The sequence below is a fragment of the Helianthus annuus genome, chromosome 10, assembly GCF_002127325.2.
Source record: "Helianthus annuus cultivar XRQ/B chromosome 10, HanXRQr2.0-SUNRISE, whole genome shotgun sequence".
NCBI classification, from domain to species: domain Eukaryota; kingdom Viridiplantae; phylum Streptophyta; class Magnoliopsida; order Asterales; family Asteraceae; genus Helianthus; species Helianthus annuus.
Window position 1 is genome coordinate 166096412 of NC_035442.2, and position 24321 is coordinate 166120732.

Consider the following 24321-nt stretch of genomic DNA (forward strand, 5'->3'; position numbering starts at 1 on the left):
GGGCCTGTTCGTGCGAATGAGAAGTTTCCAGTCGTGCGAATGGGGCCTGATCGAGACACTAAACCATGAAACGGTTAACGTTCTGATTTCGGTTAGGATATATTATATTATATAGTCTGATTAGTCCAGTAATGTCAGAGAGTTCATGGATGTCAAGCATAGAGGTGCGAACACCTCATTGTATGATTCACCAAAGCTCAAAGTTTATTAACTTAGTTAACAAACCTTGTTGGTCTTGAATAATTATAACAAAAATAAATAAATATATATATCTAAACACCCGAATAAGGACAACTCGGGCGTGTCATTCCCATCCTGGCAAGTGTTGGAGGCGAGGTGGGGTTAACTTATTCTGAGTCTGGGAGACTGTTTGGGTGTTCGATTACAAGGTATAAGTGAGGTAGTGAAACTAGTTTGGAAAGCCAAGGCTCCCACGGTTCACACTTTACCATAACACAAGTTCGTCCATATTGGAAATGGGGAATCCTGCATGGTGTCAACACTTGAAAATTTGTATGAACGAAACAAAACAGGAAGCCCATTCATGAGAAGGGGTTCTATCGTGCGAACAGACTCCTTTGTGCGAGTGGGTTATGTTTGTACGAGTGGGTTTTGTTTTGTTTGAACAGACTCGTTTCTTGGCTGAAATCCACCTCAACACAATCCCACAGTTATAGACTTAGCTGTGAGCTTGGTGGGTTCAAGGTTTCGCCAAGTTCTAGAACAGAAAAGTATTTTATTAAAGCTTGAATGGAACAGAAATGTAAAGTCTTCATTTTGGCCTTAAAGTGGTGAGTTCTCGTCTTAGACCGCCAAGGCAAGTCTGTGAAGCATCCAAGAGGTTTATCCAAGCTATGAAGATTTGAAGAAAATGGAAAAAGTAGAAGAAACCAAATAGAAATGATTAAGTTAGTGAGTTTAGACTCAATTAGCAGCTACTGAAGTGTCTTGTTTGAGATGTGTTCGTTCAGAGCGTTTGAGAGAGTTTAGAGTGGCTGGAAGGTGTGAAGTGAGGGTGAGGTCTCGTATTTATAGGGGTGAAGGAGTGTTTGTGCGACTTGGTTGGGGCAACTGAAGCCTCTTCGCACGAATGGGATGCCCATTCGCTCGAAGGGTGTTCATTCTTGTGGAGGGGTTAAGTTTTGACCGTATTCGCGTATTTTAATCGGTTTTAAGTACTTCAAGCATAAAAGTGTGATGTATAAGTATAATGCTTGTATAAATGATGTTTCAAGTATTCTAAGTATGAGTTTCGAGTATGAGCATGTATCAATACTTGCATGTATAATGTATGTCACACCCCAACCGATGGCGGAAACATCGGAGTGAGACGAAAACGAGATTGTAACATTTAGTGTAATGATGCAGTTCGTATTCAACCATTGTAATCCGAGACTTATGATCATAATGGAATTCATATACAAAACACACTCAACATACATACTTTTATGCAATCATACAAACAATCCAATACATGCATGCTAACACGTTATACTTGATTCGTGATTCTGGGTTTATTCTTTTTGTGATAAACTTGTCATTAACTTCATACGAGCCTACCATTAACATGTATAGCACTATAGGAGTAATGGAACGCCCGTGTTCGTGAGATCATGTTAAGTTATTCATTCATACTTGCGTAAACTTTGGGTTGACTTGTTTATTCACATGCCAATTTATACGTTAATCTTGATAACTAAGTTTGCTATGTGGATTGTTCAAACTCTTATAATTATATGCTAGTACTCAAAACTTGTATACTCGCCAATACTTTTTGTACTGAACTATATTTTAATACATGTTGCAGGATTATGATGATGATGCACAGAACTTAGTAGGATGCCTAGAAACACACCAAAATTAAATTCGTGTTTATTAGTTTAGTCATTCGATAATTATTGTAATTTGTTTGTTTCAAACTTGTTGTATTTCAGTTTCAAACCAACGTACTTATTATTAGCAATGAAATGAAATTCATTATTAAATACTTCTCACAATTTAGTGTTTTGAAGTCTCGAGCAATCTCGTTCGTCTCACTCCAATGTTTCCGCCATCGGTTGGGGTGTGACAAAAGAAAACTTTAAGAACTCAGAATAGGAGGCTTCCAATAATGGAAACAAGCTCCAAGAAGTTTGAGAGTGAAAGAGTGAAAGGTGTGAATGAAACTCATGAAGTCTTAGGCTATTTATACTAATCCAAGAGTTGTAAAAAGATTACAAGTGTCCTTAGGAGCTCTAAGATAAGGATTAGTGTCCATACATGTGTCACATGATGTGGTGAAGTGTGGTAAGATGAAGTATAGGTGTCAAAAAATGCAGCAAGGCTGCTGTCCAGCCACGAGTTTGCTGTCAGTGCACCCCATGCGGACCGTTAGGGGTATGCCATACGATCCGCAAGGGGACCAAGCGCACAATGATTTTTAAACATCCTTGTGGACCGCAAGGGTAGTTCATACGGTCCGCAAGGGACCGCGGAAAATTAAAAGTTTTCCTTTTAGGCATATTTATCCCCTCAACTTTAAATTCAACTTTTAATATATGAAATATTGGTCCCTCTCCTTACACATAGTCGGGATTAGTTGGAGATTCTGGACACGTGTTGTCACATAGTTGGACGAAAATTTTCGGGGAGTTACAGAGAGAGAGAGAGAGAGGTGGTATGAGTTCGGAAACAAACATTGACCGAGGAGGATTTAGGGTGGTACCACCGTTGGGTTCGTAGGACGTGTGGGCCTATATGAGCTTAACTTAAAGAGCAAGTTTGCTAAACCCTAGACTAGTCTCTGTAAATATATTTGATATACTTGTGATTGTTTAACACTTCAATAAAATAAATCTTAGTTATCACCCGTGGAAGTAGGCCAGTTTAGACTGAACCACGTAAATCTTTGTGTTCACTTAATTTGCTTTTGTGGTTTTGTATTTGTATGTGTGTGTTCTCGATCCTAAGAAGTGGTATCATAGCTTTAGCCAAAGTTGCTACAGAGTGAGTTAAGAGAACTAGTATTCCAGTGGTTAAAGTACTACAGAGAATTACCTGCTTAATATGGAGAATGTTCTTTGTTCTCCGATTAACTCAAGATCTGACAGGTCGAGTCATTGGCAGCTGGTAGAGACAGAGGATGGGTCAAAGGCAGACGTAACCATGACTGATATTGGCAGCTCGGAAGAGCTCCAACGAGCCTTCAGGTTAATTGACAAAAAATGTAGTGGTAAATAGGTGGAACTTGAAACTCAAATTACAGAAGTACATCCAAGAGTGCATGCGAAAGTATTCAAGGCTTCCGAGTGGGAGACTCTTAGATCCGTAGGTCTTGTGGGCTCAAGGCTTTACATAGACTTACGCTCTGTTCCCGAGTTAACTTAACGAGGGATAAGAAAAGAAAGCAAAAGTGAGAAAGGAAAGGATGAGAAAGGAAAAAAAAGATGACTTTCCCACCGCTTCCTCCCACATCGGAAGGAAAGAAAAATTAAAGAATTTAGCCTAGTTTTCCTGTCATTTCCTTTCTTTTCCTTCCTTAAATGAAACTCGGGAACACGACATGTTTTATTTTCCTTTCTTTTCCTTCCTTAAATGAAACTCTGGAACACAAAATATTTTTACTTTCTTTCTGTTTCCTTTCCTTTCCTTCCGTTAGTAAACTCTGGAACACAATGTTAACTTGGAGAGCAAGTTTGCTAAACCCTAGACTAGTCACCATAAATATATTTGATGTATTTGTAATTTGTTTTACACCTCAATAAAAACAACCTACTTTTCATGCGTGAACGTCGGCGAGTATAGACCGAATCGCATAAATCTTTATGTTCGTATATTTTGCTTTTGCGGTTTTGTATTTGCATCTACGCTGGATCCTAACAAGCACGGCACCCGGACAATGTTGCTGCCTGTACCCACCCACTTTTCTTCTAGTCTCGCACCATGCTTAGTCCATACCGTGTGCACTAATGTGATGACACATGGAGATACTTGATTCCACGGCTACTCGGTCCATATCTTTCAATTGGTGAGCCAGGTCACATATCAATACAAGGTGCTACAAAACATATGGTGCTAAAAGAAATACAACTTGCACAAAGAAGGAAACGGTCTGCAATTGCATTACAACATCTATCTAATATAGTATAAAAAGCAACAAAATAAATATTAAAAAAAGGGAAGGAAATGATGTATAGGAAACACACATGATTTGCCTTAATCAACGGCAGGCTCCAACGTTCTTATGTTTAGTTGACTTTTCCAAAGAATGTAAACACAACAAGGAGATGAGATAAAAGTTATGTATAGAATAATAGAACTATAGAAGCAATGGGCCCCAACTAGATAGTTTTCGAGGTATTATTAAATTATAAGATTATTATTTTTAACAAAAGCAATAAAAGTAGAAGAAATAAAAAAAAGTTATGTAAAAATAAAAATATAATATAATAAACTTTTGTCCGTCTGATTTTGACTTTAAAACATGTGTAAACAGTTGGACCTTTAGAGGGTTGGCTTTTAATCTTAACTAGTATCAGTTCGTTACCGGTTTTTACCTTCATATATTGATATCGTAACCGGTATTTTCGGTATCAATTGGCACCGAGCTCATCCCTACCCCTGATATTAAAAAAAAGTTGTACGATACCGTTGGTGTTCGTACGGTACCCGTGATCAGGGATGAACAAATGGTACTGGGTAGCAGTACCAAATTTCTCGAACTAAAAGATTATCAAACTCAATCCGGTACCGACTTTTGGCGTTTTATGTACCAGGCTAGTGTTGGTTTTTACCTTCATGTACTGATAACAAACCAGTATTTTCGATACAACTACTGGTTAACACCAAGCTTATCAGACTAAAAAGGTAAAAGAAATAACAATTATTATAATATTAAGATAATAAAACTATAAAAAAAATTAATATAATATTTTATTATATTGAAGTTTACTGTTCATTTGCTTCATCTCTATATCTAATAAAAGAACAACATTTCTGCCACTTGGCACCCCCACATTCCACCTAAACACATGTCAACCTCTCCTTCACTTTACTAACGTGTTCAACAAAGAAGGGGTCCACGACCTCTTTCCTCCCTCTTCTCTCTTCTGCAGGTCAAAGCAACCAGACAAATTCCTATCCCCAATTCTTTCCCTTTCCTACCCGTCTTCTTCTTCTCTCCTTCTTTCCTTCTCTGCAAAACTACTTCACCTCATCCCAGAATTCAAAATTCAAAATTTAAAAGTTAAACTCTCTCTCTCTCTCCCTCTTATTTACCATGAACGAACACACAAATGCTATGACTTTTCATCTTCATTTTAGAGTGATCCATGGTTGGATGTTCTTCAAGAACAGGTTTGTATGTCTCATCAACAGTCAGATCTGCATCAATGTTAGGTGTTTTCGGTAGAGATGGAATTCCACCACTGATCGGTGCCTGATTTGGTGGGGTTAAACCCGTACTGCGGCGACATATCAGATTCCAGTCAAGCCTAGGGTTCCGGCGAGTACTTAGGTAAGCCTTTTCGGTTTCATGTTTCTAATTTTCTTTAGATCGGTAACGTTAATGGCAGTCGATCTATTATGCTCGAAGACGAGACGACCCCTGTTTCATCTGTTCAAAAACCCTTTTCCCAACGCGTTTTCTTCAGATCTTTGCTTTTCTTCGTTGTTTTTGACGATTTCGTTTACATATTCGTGTAGATCGTTCTTTGATCTACGTTTTGTGTATGGATTTTATGTGTTTTGATGAAACTTTTGTCAACGATCATTGTGGTTCTTTATTGGTGGTCTTGTGATGGTTGTGGTGAAGCATTAGAGAAGAAAAGAAATTGTTGCTGGGGAAGAGAGTATGTTGATACATTCTGTACTAAAATTGTGGGTTGTGGGTTGAATTTTTTTATAAGAATTTTTTTATGGTAATTCCATTATAACTTGATACATTCTATACAAAGATAGTACATGTGCGGACATGTTTATTGACCTGACATGGAACCGGGTATTTAAAAAAACCTGATTTGTGCACCTCTAACTGTAAGTAATGTAAATGGCCCAAAAGAGAATTATTTTTTATCACAATTCTCTTTGTTAGTCTGTAGAAGTATTTCACTATTATATGTAATAAATTATTTTATTGATAGGTATTCTATATAAGTTATGGTTTATACTTCTTTTTTAATATTTTAACCGAGTTTGTAATGTTGGAAACGAAGGATAGTTTGCAGAGAATGGGATAGCTGCCCACCGCACTCGGGGGTGACACCAGGAATTCCGGCACTTGAACTACCCAACCTCAAGTTTGGAGGGTAAGGAAGGCGGTCCCAAATCTTTATTTTATTAATTTTTTCATAACCAATTCCCTGTTCCATTTTTTTCAATTTTTGTTTTGTGATGTTGAATCTTCAACAAAGACATTTAAATGAGGTGTTTATAATATTGATCATCTAACATTTATTGCCTAAAAGATTCAACATCTTTTTTGGGTTTTTTATTTCACGTATTCTTTTTAGGTTTTTTTTTTTTTTTTTTTTTTTTTTTTTTTTTTTTGGCATTAGCAAATAGCAATTTAGCATGATATTTTAACACTCAAATGTGGATTGGTTTAGGAAGAGAATAGGAGCCGGTTTCAGGCTGTTTTTTTTATTTATTTAATAGATATCAGAGTTATGGTAGGCTTTGAATAGATTTAGTTTAAATACCGAGTCTTTGTTCATAGCAGTATAGTAGTACATGGTCAATTTTTTTAGTTTTAATATAAGAGTTCGAACCTGGTGTTTGGTTCCAAATTTGTTTATGTTTTGTTCTCGCGTATTTGCTACTACTATGTGTTGCAGTATTGGAATAATTCTTATATGCTCTTAACCGTGATATGACTGCTATAGAATGCGAGATAAAGTTTGGACGTCTGAAGGTTTTCCGTATCCATACAAAGAAGATGAAGCTTTCTGATGATGTAAGTATGAATTACAGTTTTAAAATATAAATGTTAAGTTGATCGATCATTAACAAGGTATTATACATTTTTTGTTGGTTGATTTGGTAAAAATATGTAAAGAAACACATGGTTATGCTGTTAAAAACTTATAATTTGCTATTTGATGTTTATTCTTTTATGCTTTGATATCTATTAAGAGTTGCTGCATAGTCGTTGCAAAGGAGGATTGTTATAAACTTATTAATATTCTTTCATGGATCGTTATTTGGATGATGAACAATGCTCAATTTGAATATAAGATTAAGTGTTAGGACCATACTTTTGGCATTGATTTTTAATATGTTTTATGTATCTTCATCTTTGTGATGATAGCTTTCAGGTTTGGTCCTTCACCAACGGGTTTATGAGGGTTCTTCAACTTTCGGTACGGAGGAAACACAAAGAAGAGGTTGATACAGCCCGTATACACAAGGTTATGTAATTGTTTACCCAAAGCCCTCTATCATAAACCTGCTCGATTCTCAACTGGGGGTTTATGATGTATCATTTTAATATTAGTTCTTTCTGTTCAAATTTGTATATCGTGCTAATTTAGAAGTGATTGTAGGTTCAAGTACAAAATAAGATAAACGGAGAAGCCGAATAATTTCGGCAGTGGAAATCATCACGTGAAAAAGAAGGCAAGTATGTTTTGGCTTTTTAATCTGTATATTGTTCAGACTTATATGCATATACGTGTGTGTGATTTATGTTTTAATTTGTAGCTAAATAATGGAGGAGAAACGAGTATGAATGGCACAAATTCCAGGTTCTTAATCAATCCAAAAAATGGTGGGATCTTTTCTATATTCACTTTCTTTTCATGCATCCTTATAAGTTCTAAAATTTCCCACTTATTCTATTATAATAATTTTATCTTTATAAAAAAGAACCTTAGGTGTTTTAAAGGATTAGAGAAGAGGCTCCACCTGCAACCCAAAAGTTAAAAGACTTGCTAGAAGCCTGGAAGTTTACAAGTACACAGGGATATAATTTTTTTTGACCGAATAACATTTTCAGTCCATGTGGTTCCAGCAACCAATTTTTAAAGGACAGTGGCGATATTTTGTAATTGAGATATGGTGTATTACATTGACTAGCAGTGGGGATGGAGCAAATGAACATGTATACAACTGAATATTAAAGGACAATGGTGATATTTTGATATATCCCGACGTTATCAAATGTAATATGTAATTTTATCAACCTATCATTATATGTGAATCATGGTTTTATGTTCTTGATTGTGTGCTTTTGCAAATTGGTTCCGCCACCAAATCGACCCGTTTAAATGAAAATGTAGTAATTTAGATTAGTATCTCAAGTAGCAGAGTTGAATGGGTGGAAATTTTGGGTAAAGTATATGAAATTAGATAACAATAAGACAACTTGAGTGTGTAGTCCAATGCTTTCAACCACCTAAAACGGACATTTGAAAGAAATTATATATCCTATTAACAAGATAGTTTTCATAACAATATGAACATATATTATACAAATTAAATTTTTCAACCCGTGAAGCTTACGGGTATATAACCTAGTTTATAATATATACGAAAAAGTACAATTCCCTTACGTGTCTCACCTTAAACTCTTAAAGGATGCAAGTATACAACAAGGTCTTTGACAAAGTTTTAAAACTGATAAACCACATATTAAGATATTCAAAAGTTTAACAAATGATAGATATTATTAAGATATAATCAAAAGTTCAATAAATGATAGATATTATATGATATATAAAATCATGAAAACAGGTCTTTTCATACATTTATACGTCATAATAACTAAAGTCATACAAGTTTATAATTATACCTTTACAATGGTAACATTATCTTAAAAAAAGGATTTAGAATTTAAAATTTAAAAAGTAGAGCAGCAAAGCAAAATAAATTGAAAACTAGTAAAATGTAATACTTTTAAAATATGATAATGATGGTTAGAGATTAACTAACACCTATAATATATTCATGTATTTTATTACTATGGAATTTAAAACTTATCTCACAAGTAGGTAATTTTATGATTTTTATTTTTAAATAGTCATTTTTATCGTAATCAAAGTGTATTCGATGTTACATCAACACCTTCCGGCCTCAACTTAACACGCAAAAGCCACAACTGGCGCTGATTGTGTAGAATTCATATTATTAAAGTTGGAAAAAATATCACAAGTCCAGAAACTAATAACTTATTCAACACACATCATAAAACGCAAAAAAAAAAAAAAAAAAAAAAAAAAAAAATAGATAAATAAATACATAGTTTTTTTTTTTTTTTTTTTTAACGGCTAATACGCGTCTTACAGCATCACCCACTTTATTTATATAAACCATTTCACACACACTCAAAACACCAACACAAACGCAAAAAACCAAACACAAGTAACATCATCATGGATACCATCAAATCTTTCAAAGGTTACGGCAAAGTAGACCCGGCAGAAGAACAAGCATTCCGCCGTAAAACCCGCAAACGCATAATTATCCTCACCGTCTCCGTCGTCCTCCTCCTCGCCGTCATCATCGGAGCCGTCGCCGGAACCCTCATTCACAAACGCAACAAAAACAACGACGACTCCACCGTCGGCTCCAACGACTCAGCCCAATCGCTCAAAGCAGTCTGCAGCCAAACATTGTACCCAGAATCCTGCTACAACAGCATCTCCGAGATTAATAAATCGAACTCTACAGATCCCGAAGAGCTGCTAAAGCTCTCGTTACAGGTGGTTTTGAAATCGCTATCCGACGTGGCAACGTTGCCAGATAAATTGAGTTCGAAAACGACCAATGAGACGGTTAAAAAGGCTTTGGGTGTATGCGGGACGGTGTTAAACGACGCCGTTGAGTATCTTCAAGATTGTTTATCCGAAATGGATGTGAAACCCAATGAGAAGTTGCTTACACTACCCAAAGTTGAAGACCTGAAAACGTGGTTGAGCACTGCTATAACAAATCAAGAAACGTGTATCGATGCGTTAGATGAAATGAGTCCAAATTCAACTTTTGTTGATGACACCAAATCTCAAATGAAGAATTCTACTGAGTACGCTAGTAACAGTTTGGCTATTGTTTCCAAGATAGCTGGGATATTAAGGAAGTTGAATATTAATTTTCACAGGAAGATGTTAACGGTAACGGTAACGGAACCGGGTTTTCCGGAATGGGTGTCTCCGGGTGTACGGAGGTTGTTGCAGGAGGTTAGACCGACGCCTAATGTGACGGTGGCTGCTGACGGAAGTGGTGATGTTAGAACGATTAAAGAGGCGATGGCGATGGTAACGAAGAAGAGTAAATCGGTGTTTATAATATATATTAAGGAAGGGGTGTATAAGGAGAATGTTGTTTTGGATAAATCGTTTTGGAATGTTATGATCTACGGTGATGGGAAGGCTAAGTCGATTGTTTCCGGTAACCTGAATTTCATCGACGGTACACCGACTTTTTCCACAGCCACTTTTGGTAAGTTATTTTTCTCTGTTTTTTTTCTTGATTTAATGAATCATGGCCGGGTTGGGTAGATTTTTATAAAAATCTTAACATACAAAATACTTTTATCGTACGAATGATGATTTTTTTTTTAATTTCTTTTTTCGTCTAAACACGTATTTTAGTATTAGAATAAAAAAAATCATGACTTTACACCTAGTAGAGTAATTATGTAATTTTGTAGAGTAATTATAATAAGTATATAATTATTTTACTACTGTTAAATCACTAATTTTTTTTTATTGCAATTAATGTCTCATTTACTTCTGAGGTTAAAAGTATTTTGTATTTGATGTTTACACTATAAAAGTAATATGTTGTTGAATTGTTAACTACGATTTCAAAGAATGATAAAACTAGTCGGGTAAGTAGATTCAGCCGGACAGAATGATTTGACGATTTAATAGTTTGGTTTTTACAGATTCACCTGGTGGTATTTTCTTTTCAAAGTCACCATAGGTTTAAAAAATTATATATTTAAATTGAGAGAAGATTTTTTATGAAAATATTTAGAATGACGGAAGATTGTTTCATGATTTATAATCACTGTACTTAACTATATATTTTGAAAAGAAAAGAAACAGAAATCATAAAGTTAAATGACCGGTTCACTTTACACAACAGGTTTTTCCTTACCGGACCAAGCTATTAAAGTGTCAAACTGTAAAAATTAAAAATATATGTTAGGAAAGAAAAGAAATACAAATATTAAAGTTTTACATAACCGGTTTTAAGTTTTAAATCGGACCGAACACATAACCGGTTTTAAGCTTTAAATGGGACCGAAACATAGATCTATTCATTGTCTAGACATTCCACCGGTTTCAACGGTTGATGGATTTTATAGATCTATTTTGACCGTTACATATGGAACCAACATTGAAGTGGGGCTAGTATAATAATATGTTACGCACCCCATCCAAGACTTTGCAAGATCAAGGAAAAACAGTGCTTTGTTTGTTGTATGCTAGTGAAATTATTAAAATTTGGTTGTATGCATCCAACCCCACGCACATGGTTTGTTGTCTCCTGATGTCACGTGGCACCGTGACAATTGAAAATGTCACCACCACTAACCATGTGCAAGTTTAGGCTTCGGACGTGACTACAATAAAGTTTTAAAATATCATCTGAATATTTATTGTTATTTTTAATAAAAATAATATTATTATTATTTTTAATAAAAATAATAATGGCCATATGGGTTTAATAAATACTTTTACCAACTCTAATTATTTGACTAGTTCTATCAGATATTTAATGTGTCTAAATTCACATCTTAAAATCTTAATTTCACACATTGTAGGCTGTACAATGTTATACGAAGTATAGAATAATCTAACATTGAGTCATATAAAATTATACAGGTAATATAGATGGAGAAAATAATAGGTCGTATAACATACAATACGGGTCGTATAATATTATATGAAGTTTGGGTCGTATAACATTATATGGGTCGTATAACATTCTATATGGGTCGTATGGCCGTCAACATGGAGACAAAAAAACATTCTCCAACTTTTTTTTTGCGCAACAATCAGTTGTACGACTCGTATAACTTTATACGGGCCGTATACATGTAGAGGTGTGAAAATAAGATTTTAGGAGTGTGGCAATAGTGGAAGCCTTAAAATATCATCTGAATATTATCATTTTTATTAAAAATAATATGGCCATATGGATTTAATAAATACTTTTACCAACTCTAATTAATTGACTAGTTCTATCATATATTTAATCACATGACAGCATAATGAACGTTACCATCATTGTGTCATTTTCATTGGTAGCATAATAGTTTGGTTTCTTAATTAATTATCATTATCAAGAAAAATAAAGGTGTAAACTTTAACTTTAATCTTTAATGATTTGAATGATTATCAGCTGTTGCTGGAAGAGGGTTTGTAGCAATGGATATGGGATTCATAAACACAGCCGGTCCAGAAAAACATCAAGCAGTGGCTTTCCGGTCCGGTTCGGATTTTTCGGTTTTCTACAGATGCTCGTTTGACGCGTATCAAGACACGCTTTATCCCCATTCGAACCGTCAATTCTATCGCGAGTGTGATGTCACTGGAACCATTGATTTCATCTTTGGAAACGCGGCTGTGGTGTTCCAAAACTGCAAGATCATGCCGCGCCAGCCTATGGCAAACCAGTTTGTGACCATCACGGCTCAGGGAAAGAAAGACCCGAATCAAAACACGGGTATTTCGATCCAAAAATGTGATATTTCAGCATTTGATCAGCTTACGGCTCCGACGTACCTTGGTAGGCCGTGGAAGGAATTTTCAACGACGGTAATCATGCAGTCCAACATTGGAGCGTTTTTGAAACCGCAGGGATGGATTTCATGGGTCAGTGGTGTTGACCCACCTGAGTCGATTTTCTATGGCGAGTACATGAACACTGGTGACGGTGCGATTGTCGGTCAACGGGTAAAATGGGCTGGCTATAGGCCCAGCCTAACTAGCAGCGACGCTAACAGGTTCACTGTGGCGAATTTCATTGAAGGCGCAATGTGGTTACCACAAACGGCGGTGAAGTTTGAGTCGACTTTATGATCGTGAAAACGGCATTGTATACTCGAGTGTTTCATGGTTGTTTCTCATTCTTTTTGTTTTCCTACGATATGTTGTAAACTTGTAATACGACTTATTCTAACACGGTTACCGTATTGTAATACTTATATGATCTTTGTATCCAGATTAACCAAAAAATTATGATAACATTTGTATTTTGTTTTAATTCAAATGGTGTAATACAAATTATGATAACAAATGTAATGATTGGTACTACACCATTTGAATCTATGGCACAGTAATATACATGGGGGATTGGGGTCACTCGTAAATTTGGGTACCCTGTTTCATATAAAATTTTTTTAGATATTCAAATTGTTAAAACTTTCAATCATGTGACTTGGTAAATATGTAGACATACAACTTCGTCAATTCGAAATCGTATAGTTACTAGAGGTAAGTGTTACTATTAAAAAAAATTGTAAATAAAATTGGAGTGGTAATGGTAATAAAATAGTTAGTGGTTCGGTAAAAAGTTAATAAAAATACAAAATAGATGGGGTCATGCTAATTACACACGCCCAAAATAATTTTCACACCCCTAAGCGCCGCGCTATGGCCAAAGCGGGGAGCTTAGGGCGACAAAAGTTGATACGAGGTTTCGAATGACTGACTGACTGACTGACACAGAGACATAAAGGTGATACGAGGTTTCAGTCGCCCCGTGAACCCTAAGCGCCGCGCTTTGGCCATAGCGCGGCGCTTCGACCCCAAATGCTGCCTTTAAATCCCTGGACAGACTCGACATTCATAATTCGGATTGTTTTTTGTCGATCTTCTTTGCTCTATTAGTTACATGTTTTGAAAAAACGATGTCGTGGTTAAGTAATTATCTTTTCGGAATATTCTGACGAGTCAGTTGTTCCTGATTCTTACGAGGGGACCGCTATTTCTGACTCGTTTGAGAAACCGGTGTCGTCCAACTTGAGGGAGACAGAGGTTGTATCTGGCATTCATTATCGTGATAACACGGTGCAGCTGGATTTGAATACCCCTGTGGAGGACCCTTATGCACAACAAGGTTATTCGAATTTCGGTTACGGTGGCGACTATAGCTTTGTACTGCAGGAGTGTTATCCAAACGACAGCTACGGTTGTCAACAGAGCTTACAAGGTTATTCGAATTTCGGTTACGGTGGCGAGCAAAGCTTTGTACAGCAGGAGTGTTATCCAAACCAGAGTTACGGTTGTGAACAGAGCTTTGAACATCAAGTCTATTCGAACCTCGGTGACGATGGTGAGCCGGAGGATGTGTCTGTTGACGAGGAAGGTTGTTACCCGGTTACATTTTCGTTTGATACAACGCAGACCTTTTCGTCACATAAAGAGTTGGTGCGTTGGGTACAAGACACGGCAAAAGACAATGGTTACCTCATTGTGACTAAGAGGTCGAATAAAAGAGGAGAGAATTACAAGATTTGGTTTCAATGTACTTTTGGTGGGGAGCATAAGAGTATAGCTACACAGAGGAAAATGGGTAGCAAGAAAATAGGCTGCCCGTTCGACATGATCGGGTTTTCGGAATCATCCGACAGTGTTTGGAGGATCGAGGTGACGAAGGCGAAGCATAACCACACTCCTATTGAAAACTTCGAGGGTCACGCGTATACGAGAAGGCTTTCTTCGGAGGAGAAAAAACTGGTTAAGGAGTTGGCAGAGCAAGATATTCCCAACCAAAGTATCTGGCGAACGCTGACAAAAAACAATCCGGCTAGAAAGCTTATTCCGAAAGATATACACAACGCTGTTCAGAAGATCAACGCCGAAAAAAATGTCGGTAAGTCTCCGATGCAAAAACTTGAAAACATTCTTATCGAAAAAAATTACACTTATTACATGCGCACGAATGAGATATCGAACGAAGTTGAAGACGTCTTCTTTGTTCACGAAAAATCATTCACTATGTGGTGTGCCTTCCCGCATGTGCTATTGATTGACGCCACATACAAAACGAACATGTACAACCTGCCATTTGTTCAGGTCGTAGGCATGACGTCGACAAACAAATCGTTTACGGCTGCTTGTGCGGTAATTTCCGCTGAGAAGTCAGAGAACTACCTATGGGTGTTACAGAGGATCAAGTCTATGCTGGTAGGATGTATAGAACCGCGCGTGATTTTAACAGACAGGGTGTCACACCCCCAAATTCCACCTGCGGAGTAACATCCGCTTGAGGGCGTGACTGACCAGGATCCAGCCACCAATTATACTAAGCATTGGTTAGTAGTAAAACAATTGCTATCCAAAGTAGTTAGCAACATCGTAGTTTAAGTTCGATAATTAGTTTAAACAAAAACAGCGGAAGCATAAACCAAATAGTTTTTAAAGTTAGTTCATGGTTCAAGATAATTAAAACCCAACACACGGGTTTTGACGAACACTACACATCCCCAAGCAACAGCTCCTCAGTCACTGGTTACCTGCAAAGCATGCAGTAAGGTGTCAACAATAATGCTGAGTGAGTTCACTAGTTGTCCAGTTTTAATTACCAAAAACTTGTTTCACCAGTTAATTTATCCGTTTATACATGCCGTGGGGAGCTATCCCAAAAGTTAGCGACTAAACTGTTTTTCCAATACCGAACACTAGGTAACCGTTTGCGTTTCCGCAGGATGCCCCGATGTCAATGTTCTATCATCATTGACAGATGCCTGAGTACATTAGTTCACGACCGATCCCATACCATGGCACGGTGTGAGGTTGGTAAAACCTAAATAGCGCTATCAACTAATAACCCGTTCGCCTGGCCCCGGCGACTAATCGTTATTATGTAGTAGGGACTTGAGTGATAGAGTTTCGTTTAGTGCCGTTGGTTGCAATCCGTATAAACAGTAATTAACTAAAGGTTCCCAATAACAAGGGAAGAAAAGTAAGTTGTATCCCTCATAAGGGGGATAGTGTTGTTTGTAGTTCCGTTTCCCAAACCACTGGGAACGCATGCTTTAGGTTGTGAACTCACCTTGGGTTGCTCGGTAGATTAAATACCCGGTCAATCACGTTGGTCACCACGTCCTAGCATGGTTACCAAATATAGGTCAAGTTGGGGTACAAGTAATCACGTATAGCAAACACGTATAGACACACTTAAAATGCACACATTCAACAGTTGGGTCATTGGGTCTGTCCTAACATCTTCGCAAACAAACAGTAACAGAAACACATGCAGCCCAGTCAACAGATAGTCCAACAAGCTTTTGGCCCAATAACACTTAGGCAGCCCAGTCGAGACAAGGGCGGTTTCGACTCGAGAATACACGGTCTCGAGTCGCAACCAAGGGTTCCGACTCGCAACCTCGGTCTCGGTTCATCATGCTTTGGTCTCGAGTCGCAACCAGGGGTTCCGACTCGCAACCTTGGTCTCGGTTCATCATGCTTTGGTCTCGAGTGTGCTGCTTGCGAGTCGCAACCGGGAGATCTCGGAGAATCACGTTTTGGTCTCGAGTCACAACCAAGGGTTCCGACTCGCAACCACTGTTTCGTGCACCTGAATCTTCTAGAACCTGTCCAATGTACTAACCAATAGAATGCTGTGATCGTGATTTGGTGTACTAACCAATAGAAATTCACAAACATGTTTCTTTGTCTATTTACCAAGCAAAACAGATCAAAAACAAGCATTTTTGAATATTTATATCACATTCATCCAGTTCATCATATATTCAAGCATATCATTCAACAAGCATATTATCATGCAACAATCATTCCAAAGATCAACTTGTTAACATCACAACCATTCGGTAAATAGGCACTCTTAATCACACATTATTATTAGAACATGAATATCATCAACAATAACAACACTTGATTCGATTTCCACTTAGTATTAAAGATCATCATTCATGTTATCACAATACAAGGAGTTGTATAATATGTAAATCTTCACATTATAGCTAAAACACATTGTTTCTATCATGCTAAAATCCCTAATGCACTTTATCATCAACAACCAAAAATCATGGTAAACACTTAAGATACTAACCGGTTAGATGGAGGAGTACAAGAGATTGATGAACCAAGTTCCGAGTGATGATCTCGAGCTAGTCCGAGAGCTCCTTGGTTATCGCCGGTCCGATCCGAGAGGGGGAAGGAGGGGAGAGGGTGATGTTTGTTAGGGTTTAGGGTTTTAGAGGGAGTGTGTGTGAGCAAGAGAATGTTTGAGTGTCAAAATGAGGGAAGTGTGGCTTATGTGGGGATTTTATAACTCATTCAAGGGCCATGCACCCTTATGGGTTTCCGAGTGGGTTTCGTGTGAGGCTAAAGGAAGCGGCCCAACGGCCCATCAGTTCACTGTTCACTCGAGACCGGGAGTGGTCTCGAGTCGGGTCCTTGGGGTCTCGGCTCACTTGTAACACACATATAATATACATACATACAACACGTAATAACCGATAATTCATAGCTTTTCATTTAATAATATATGTACACGCGAAGTTACATCAAGAAGGTTGTCCGGGAAAACCCGAAGTGTCACACAGGGATTTTGCGCTAATGAACACGTGTGAACAAGTTTTTCCAAAAGCGCATAAGTATCTTTGTCGGTTCCATATTCAACAAAATATTAATAAGAACAGCAAGAAGAAATTCTCTGACAAGGAGTGGAAAGAATTCGTACGTACATTTTGGACATTGTGCGAGTCTACGACCGAGGAAATATACAGGTATAACTTGGAAAACCTTGAAGCACAGCTGAAAGAAGCTGACCGTGAACGTGAGTATTTCTTAAATAATTATGTTCAAATTTTATATAATAACAAAAACTGACTATTTACGTTTTTTAATTTTGGAGGTTTTTGATTATTTGAAGAAATCCTGGTTGGATCCGTACCGTGAAAAGTTTGTATCTTGCTGGATTAACCAAACTATCAACTTTCACCAAACTACGACCAACAGGGTTGAGGGCATGCATGCAACATTAAAAAGTCACTTTCCAAGTCATCACAACACACTGGATAAACTTGTACTGTATGTTGATCATGTTGTTGATAGACAATACGCCGAGATTAGAAGTAGCTTTGAAACAAGCCTCCGAAAAGTGATGACGCACCACAAGAATCAGCCTATGCTTGCATATATTCTCAGAAAGGTTTCAATATATGCGATTGAGCTTTTGAGTATGGAACTAAAACGTAAGGAAGACGGGTTGAGAGCCTACGGTGCAAGCTGTGGTTGCCAACTTTTTACCAGCTGTGGTTTGCCATGTGCCTGCCGTTTGGAAAAGTTGGAAAATAAAGGTAATGAATATTTTTGACCTTTCTCGTTAGGATTTTGCCACATAATTTGTTTTCATCCACAGGTCAGCAAATCCGGATCACACACATAGACGTGTTTTGGAAGAAGCTTGACTTCAAGCCTGCAAGGAATAACATAGAGGATATCGATGTAGACGCGGAATTTGAAAAATTGAAAAAACAGATCGATCCAACACCCCCTCAAGTGAAAAGGAGCTTCTTTGAAAAGTTTCAGCAAATCCTCAATCCAGGGAACAATAACAAAAAACCTCCTGCTGTTCTGAAGAAAACTCGTGGTCGCCCAACATTGAAAACACAGGAAGAAAGAAAGGTTGAAACCGCTAGAAAAAGCTCTTACATTCCGTCAGAAGAAACTTGGGTCGAGGCCTCATACGATCTTCCCCGTCACAGCTCGTACATATCAGCCGAAGATTCTAGAAGAGAAAAGAATACCAAACCGCTCAACCTACACCCTGATTTCCCGATGATCAAGCTCGGTCCAAAGACGGATATAGCGATCCGCAACTACGCATCTCAGATTCCCAAAGTGATCCATCCATACATCGTTAGAATAAAGGACGTGAAACCAGATGGTCATTGTGGGTTTCGATCGGTGGCTGTTGGGTTAGGAGTGAAACAAAGTTCATATTTGATGATCCGGGAACAACTTCTAAAGGAGTTACGTATGAACGAATCGCTTTGGAGGCAGGTTTTCGATTCGGAAAACATAGGACATTATGATGCGCTGGTTACACGGATCGATTTCAAGGGGGTGGGACGAGCAGGTATCGAAAATTACATGACGATGCCTGACGGGGTTTCTTATTGCCCAACGATACGGTGTGATTGTTCACACCTTCGACATTCGTGGGAGCGATACAATTTTCCCTCTGCTGGGCGGGCCAAACGAAGCTGAGGAACCTCACTTGGTAGTTGCGGTTGTGTTCGTCGACAAAGGGCATTTCATACATGTAGAGCTTGGAGGTTGTTATCCAATGCCTCCCCCAAACCTACTCTGGACAGCGAACAGAACAGAGCACGCAGCAGCCTGGCATACATTATACAGGATCAGATCAACGCGTACCTTAAATGCTTACGTATCGTGCCCCTGACCTTAATGTACCCCCATATGTTCACGATGTATCTTAAATGTGTTTAATAATAATCACGTCTGTGTTTGTTCAATATACGCGTTACATCACGTTAAAAACCGAATGTCACCGACACGACCCAATCAGATTCAATACGCACTTGTACGACCCGAAATGACAATATACATCATAATACTACAATTAATGAAAAAATACGTCATGTTCATGTACGGTAGGCGACACATAACACTTCTCACAGGAGTACTTGTGCTTTCAAACCTAAATGATACGAGATAACGGAATAAGACATCACACGTAACCGATTTGATCCGGAACTTGCAGTATAGTCCATATATATTAAAAAATGATGTATAATGGAAAAACGGAAAATTTAGACTATTTATCGACGCGTTTGTGAATTAAAAACAATTTTAAAAAATTTAAAAAATGCCCAAAGCGCCCCGCTATGGTCATAACACTGCGTTTTGGACCCGAAGCGCCGCGCTATGGCCATAGCGGGGCGCTTCGGACCCTCGTTATACACTGAAGCGGGGCAACTTCTCCCCCACTTCACCCAAAAATAAAAAACACACACCAAAGGGGAGATCTCACACAGTCGACCATTTTCGGAGATTTTCGAGGTTTTCAACCGCTAAAAGGTGCGATCTCAAACCCTTAATCGTTTCTTTACAATATACATGTTGATTATTGTGTTGGTTGTTTGGTAAGATCGAATGTTGCTGGATCTGTTCTTCAGAATGAAGAACCAAAGCGCCGCGCCGAGGCCAAAGCGGGGCGCTTTGGTTCATGTTTATTTTTTTGTTGTTATTTGTTTAATTATTATTATTTGTTTAATTATTATTAATTGTTTAATATTATTTGTTTATTAATATTTGTTTAATTATTATTATTTGTTTTTTAATATTTGTTTAATATTATTAATTATTAATATTTGTTTAATTATTATTATTTGTTTTTTAATATTTGTTTAATATTATTATTTATTTAATATTATTATTTGTTTATTTAATATTATTTGTTTAATATTATTTCTTTAATTATTATTATTTGTTTAATTGATTATTATTTGTTTAATTGATTATTATTTGTTTAATTATTATTATTTGTTTAATTATTATTATTTGTTTAATTATTATTAATTGTTTAATATTATTTGTTTAATTATTATTATTTGTTTAATTATTATTAATTGTTTATTAATATTTGTTTAATATTATTATTTGTTTATTAATATTTGTTTAATATTATTATTTATTTAATATTATTATTTGTTTATTTAATATTATTTGTTTAATATTATTTGTTTAATTATTATTAATTGTTTATTAATATTTGTTTAATATTATTTGTTTAATATTATTATTTATTTAATATTATTTGTTTAATTAATATTATTATTTGATCTACGTGCAGGGATGGATTTATCCGATGAGGAGATTGAGCATATGGAGGCTGAGGGAGAGGTGGGGGACGAGGAGGAGCCGGCATGTCCGTATCTGCAGTTTCCGATGGGGTCACAGGCGAGGAGGAGATGCGCTAGGTTGCGCACCATAGAGATTGGGGAGCATGTAGGGATAGACTGGGAGCTGCTGAGTACCGTGGGAGAGGTCGAGCGGGCGCGTGATATAGTTGGGCTAGATACTCCTTGGTCGCGCCTATTTGAGTTTGCGATGGAGGACTCGTACCCTGAGCTTACGGTCGAGTTTCTTTCCACGTTTACATACGCGCCGCATCCGGCGGATTACGTGGAGGACCCTGCTTTTCCAGTCCACGAGGTTACATTCCGTCTCGCCGGTCAGGAGTTTGAGATGAGTGTGCGGAGTTTGCTGTCCATACAGGTTTGTACACTGAGCCTGAGCTTGATACTGATTTATATACGCAGGCGGTTACGATGATGGACAGGCAGACGCTTATCAGTTTCTGGAGGGCCATTTCCAGGGCTCCCTTTGGGAAATCCTGGCAAAAGGCCACCACCATTAGAGACCGCTTGTACCGATACCTGCACCATGTTATCACGTCGACTATCGTGCCGCGGGGTTCCAGCAAGGAGAAGGTCAACCTCAGTGACCTTTTCTTTCTATACTGCCTACTACGCCGCCAGCCCTGCGATCTAGCAGCCAGCCTGGCAGATTACTTTTCTACTGCATACCACCGGCAGCTCCGCGGACAGCTGCACACTGGCTCATTTATCACCGCCATTGCACGCTCGCTAGGGATCGTGCCCGAGCATGATCCGCTGCTGTCCGATCCGGTCCCGTCATCCAGGTTGGGCCGCGCGTCAGTATCCGCTATGCAGATCACCCGTACCTTTGATGTCGGTCTGAGGTTCAAGGGTGCTGACGGGCTGATTTGGCAGCCGGAGGTGTTGCCGGAGGTCAACCCGGTTGTTATTGAGTTGAGGCCTGGAGTGTTAGCCGCTCCTGATGTTCAGCAGGCCGCTCGGCAGGCTCAGCTACAGGCTCTGGGCATCGAGCAGCCTGAGGCTCAGGCTCAGGCTCAGCCTCAGGCTCAGGCTCAGGCTCAGCCTATATTCAAGGATCTGGCGCAGGAGGAGCACGTCGAGGAGATCCCGGTACCACCTGTTCAGCCAGCTCCTGAGCCGCCACAGTACCCGCAGCACGTTTACGCTGATCTGCCTCCGGTAGCGCATGAGGTGGCTCGGGACTTCGACCGGCGCCTCAGACGTCAGGGCGCACGCATTGACTGGATCGTCCAGACGCTCGATGATCTACGAGAGCTCGCTGGGTTGCCTCCACTACCCCTCCCACCATCCCCACCGCACGAGGATTAGTACATTACTTTGTTTGTTTAGTGTTTTGTTATGTATTATGTACTCAGTTGTACCTTTTTATTGTGTATTGTATGTACAAACTGATATATATATATATATATATATATATATATATATTGCAGTTAATCTTCTATTTACATCACGTTGGTTCTGGATTGTTTACGTTTAATTCTTATGGCTTTCTGTACATTTTATTTAACGTGTTCGTTTAATTTAACAAAATAAACAACGTTAAGAACTTATATTATACACATTCTATAAAAATAATGACGTAATGACGTAATTATAAAACAACTATGAATTATATGTAATAAAACTAAAATAAAAATTTTTTCCTCCAAAAATCCCTACCAAACTAATTCAACCAAAAATCCATACCAAACTAACCCACATCAACCCCAATGTGACACCTGTGTCACTTCAACCATCAAACAAACGCCAAACCAATGAAATATTGTATTTCATACTTTGGACTTGTATAAATATGTGTATCGTTTGCACATATCAACTCTTGTTCGATTTCAAGCCCTACATCGCTTTCTGGGGAATTATACGCAAACTGGTGCGTAAACGTACTCAGTTTAATGCGACAAATACTCCGGAACAGCAACATATACTTAACATACCTTAAATAACCTCTACATAACTTAGAAATAAGTTTTGAAGGCTTTGGTATGGCAAAAACAAGTTAATTCGCTTACAGGGACTAAACTTGACAAACTGCGAAAGTATGTCAATTTGAACTGTAACAAACATTCCGGAACATGTCCATAAGTTAAACATACCATAAATATCCTTTACATAGCATAGAAATAGGCTTTGAAGGGTTTGGTATGCTAAAACAAACTTTTGGATCATTCAGGGACTAAAAGTGTCAAAAAGTGCATAAGTTTGCACTTTCGCGCATAACTTACGTTCTGAATACATCCGGATGTCCAAAAATTTATGTAAGCATCCTTATATTATGCCTTAGTGTTTGGCATGAGAAAAATCCATTCGTCACGCATTTTGGATCGTTTTTCGCGCTTATGCGCATTCCGTCGTAATTAACCGAACATCGCATTCGTACGGCCAAACGAACCAACATCCGACATATTTTTGAGCATGTTTCATGTCCACAATGTTTAGGCATCATTTTAGGGCCTTAAAGTTGGCTTTACGGGCCTTAGAAGTGTCGGAAATGGCTTAAACACGCAACAGGGACCAAAACTGCCATTTCGGAAAGTATGTGCAGATCAGACAGGCCCAGGCGGCCCGCCTGAGTTTGTGCATATCCTGATGCGGGCCGCATGGCCCCTTCAGTAACAGAAAAGTTGTTTTCTAGATAAGATTGGCCTTTCGAACATCCCAAAGGGCAATGCCCTTTCACCATCTGAAGAGTTAGGGTCAATTTGAGCCACCACAACATTTTGACAAGTGTACGCTTAAGATCGTGGCACGATATTCAAGAAACGATCCTAACGGCTCTACCTTTCCTATAAATACCCCCCCCCCCTTTGATGTAAAACCCACAAAAAAATCTGATCAAAATGCTCTAAGTTGATGCCTTTGCTTCATACCTGAGCTCTTTGATCTAAATTAGCATTCGGGGACCCTCCGTAAGTATTCTTTCGTTCTTTTATTCGCTTTTCGAGTCCGAAAGTCAACGTTTTGTTGACTTTCTGCATTGACTAGCCTATGGTCAACACGAAGTTCATTAGAACTTCATAACGTGAGCGTGATCACGATGGTTATAGTCCGTAGTGACTATACCTACTGATTACCACGTTATCTAGGCTCAGTGACGAGTCGTAGTTTCGGCCAAAATGCGCATTCTTGCGTATTTTGTAACCAAACTACTCGTGAGCATCAAGGCCGTTTGTTTTGATGCCAAACCTGTTTTCTAAACTTAGTTAAGCATGTTCTAACGTGCTTAGCTCGTCACTTTTAGTATAATGCTTATATAGGGTCGTAAGGTAAGCGATCTAAACCATCGCTTATACTTTCGAACCCGACCCATTTGGTCGATCATTAGGATCCGACCAAACACATTAGGTGACCATAGCTATAAACTTCCAAGGTTATACCTTGTGGTCACGATGTTAGGCGTTCCAAACGCGTTCTACGCGAACGACGCGTTAAGGTAGCATAAGCTACCTAAACGGGTCGTGATGGGCCGTAAGCAC

At 38.3% G+C, this 24321-nt stretch overlaps 1 protein-coding gene and 1 long non-coding RNA gene across 6 annotated transcripts; both read left to right on the forward strand.

The window, feature by feature from the left end:
* The first annotated feature begins 5101 nt into the window (after window positions 1–5101).
* LOC110886424 lies at window positions 5102–8193 on the forward strand. Of its 5 annotated transcripts, XR_004869891.1 has the most exons (7): window positions 5103–5494; window positions 6197–6284; window positions 6861–6931; window positions 7286–7385; window positions 7521–7597; window positions 7678–7744; window positions 7843–8193. It is a non-coding gene; the product is annotated as an uncharacterized LOC110886424 (long non-coding RNA). The 5 variants fall into 5 exon arrangements; XR_002562823.2 differs by lacking the exon at window positions 5103–5494 and having other exon boundaries at window positions 5926–6284; XR_004869890.1 differs by having other exon boundaries at window positions 5102–5494; window positions 7286–7597; window positions 7678–8193.
* A 1023-nt stretch (window positions 8194–9216) lies between these two features.
* Window positions 9217–13191, forward strand: LOC110886423 (pectinesterase 1). The gene is made up of 2 exons (XM_022134209.2): window positions 9217–10413; window positions 12328–13191. Exons 1-2 carry the CDS (start codon window positions 9348–9350, stop codon window positions 13005–13007), a joined length of 1746 nt encoding a protein of 581 aa, XP_021989901.1. The 5' UTR covers window positions 9217–9347; the 3' UTR covers window positions 13008–13191.
* The last annotated feature ends 11130 nt before the right edge of the window (window positions 13192–24321 follow it).

Excerpts from the sequence above, each read along its gene's own strand:
- LOC110886423 (XM_022134209.2), top strand. The coding sequence starts at position 9,348 with ATGGATACCATCAAATCTTTCAAAGGTTACGGCAAAGTAGACCCGGCA. Across the intron at positions 10,414-12,327 it reads TTTTTCCACAGCCACTTTTG|CTGTTGCTGGAAGAGGGTTT; the intron begins GTAAGTTATTTT and ends AATGATTATCAG.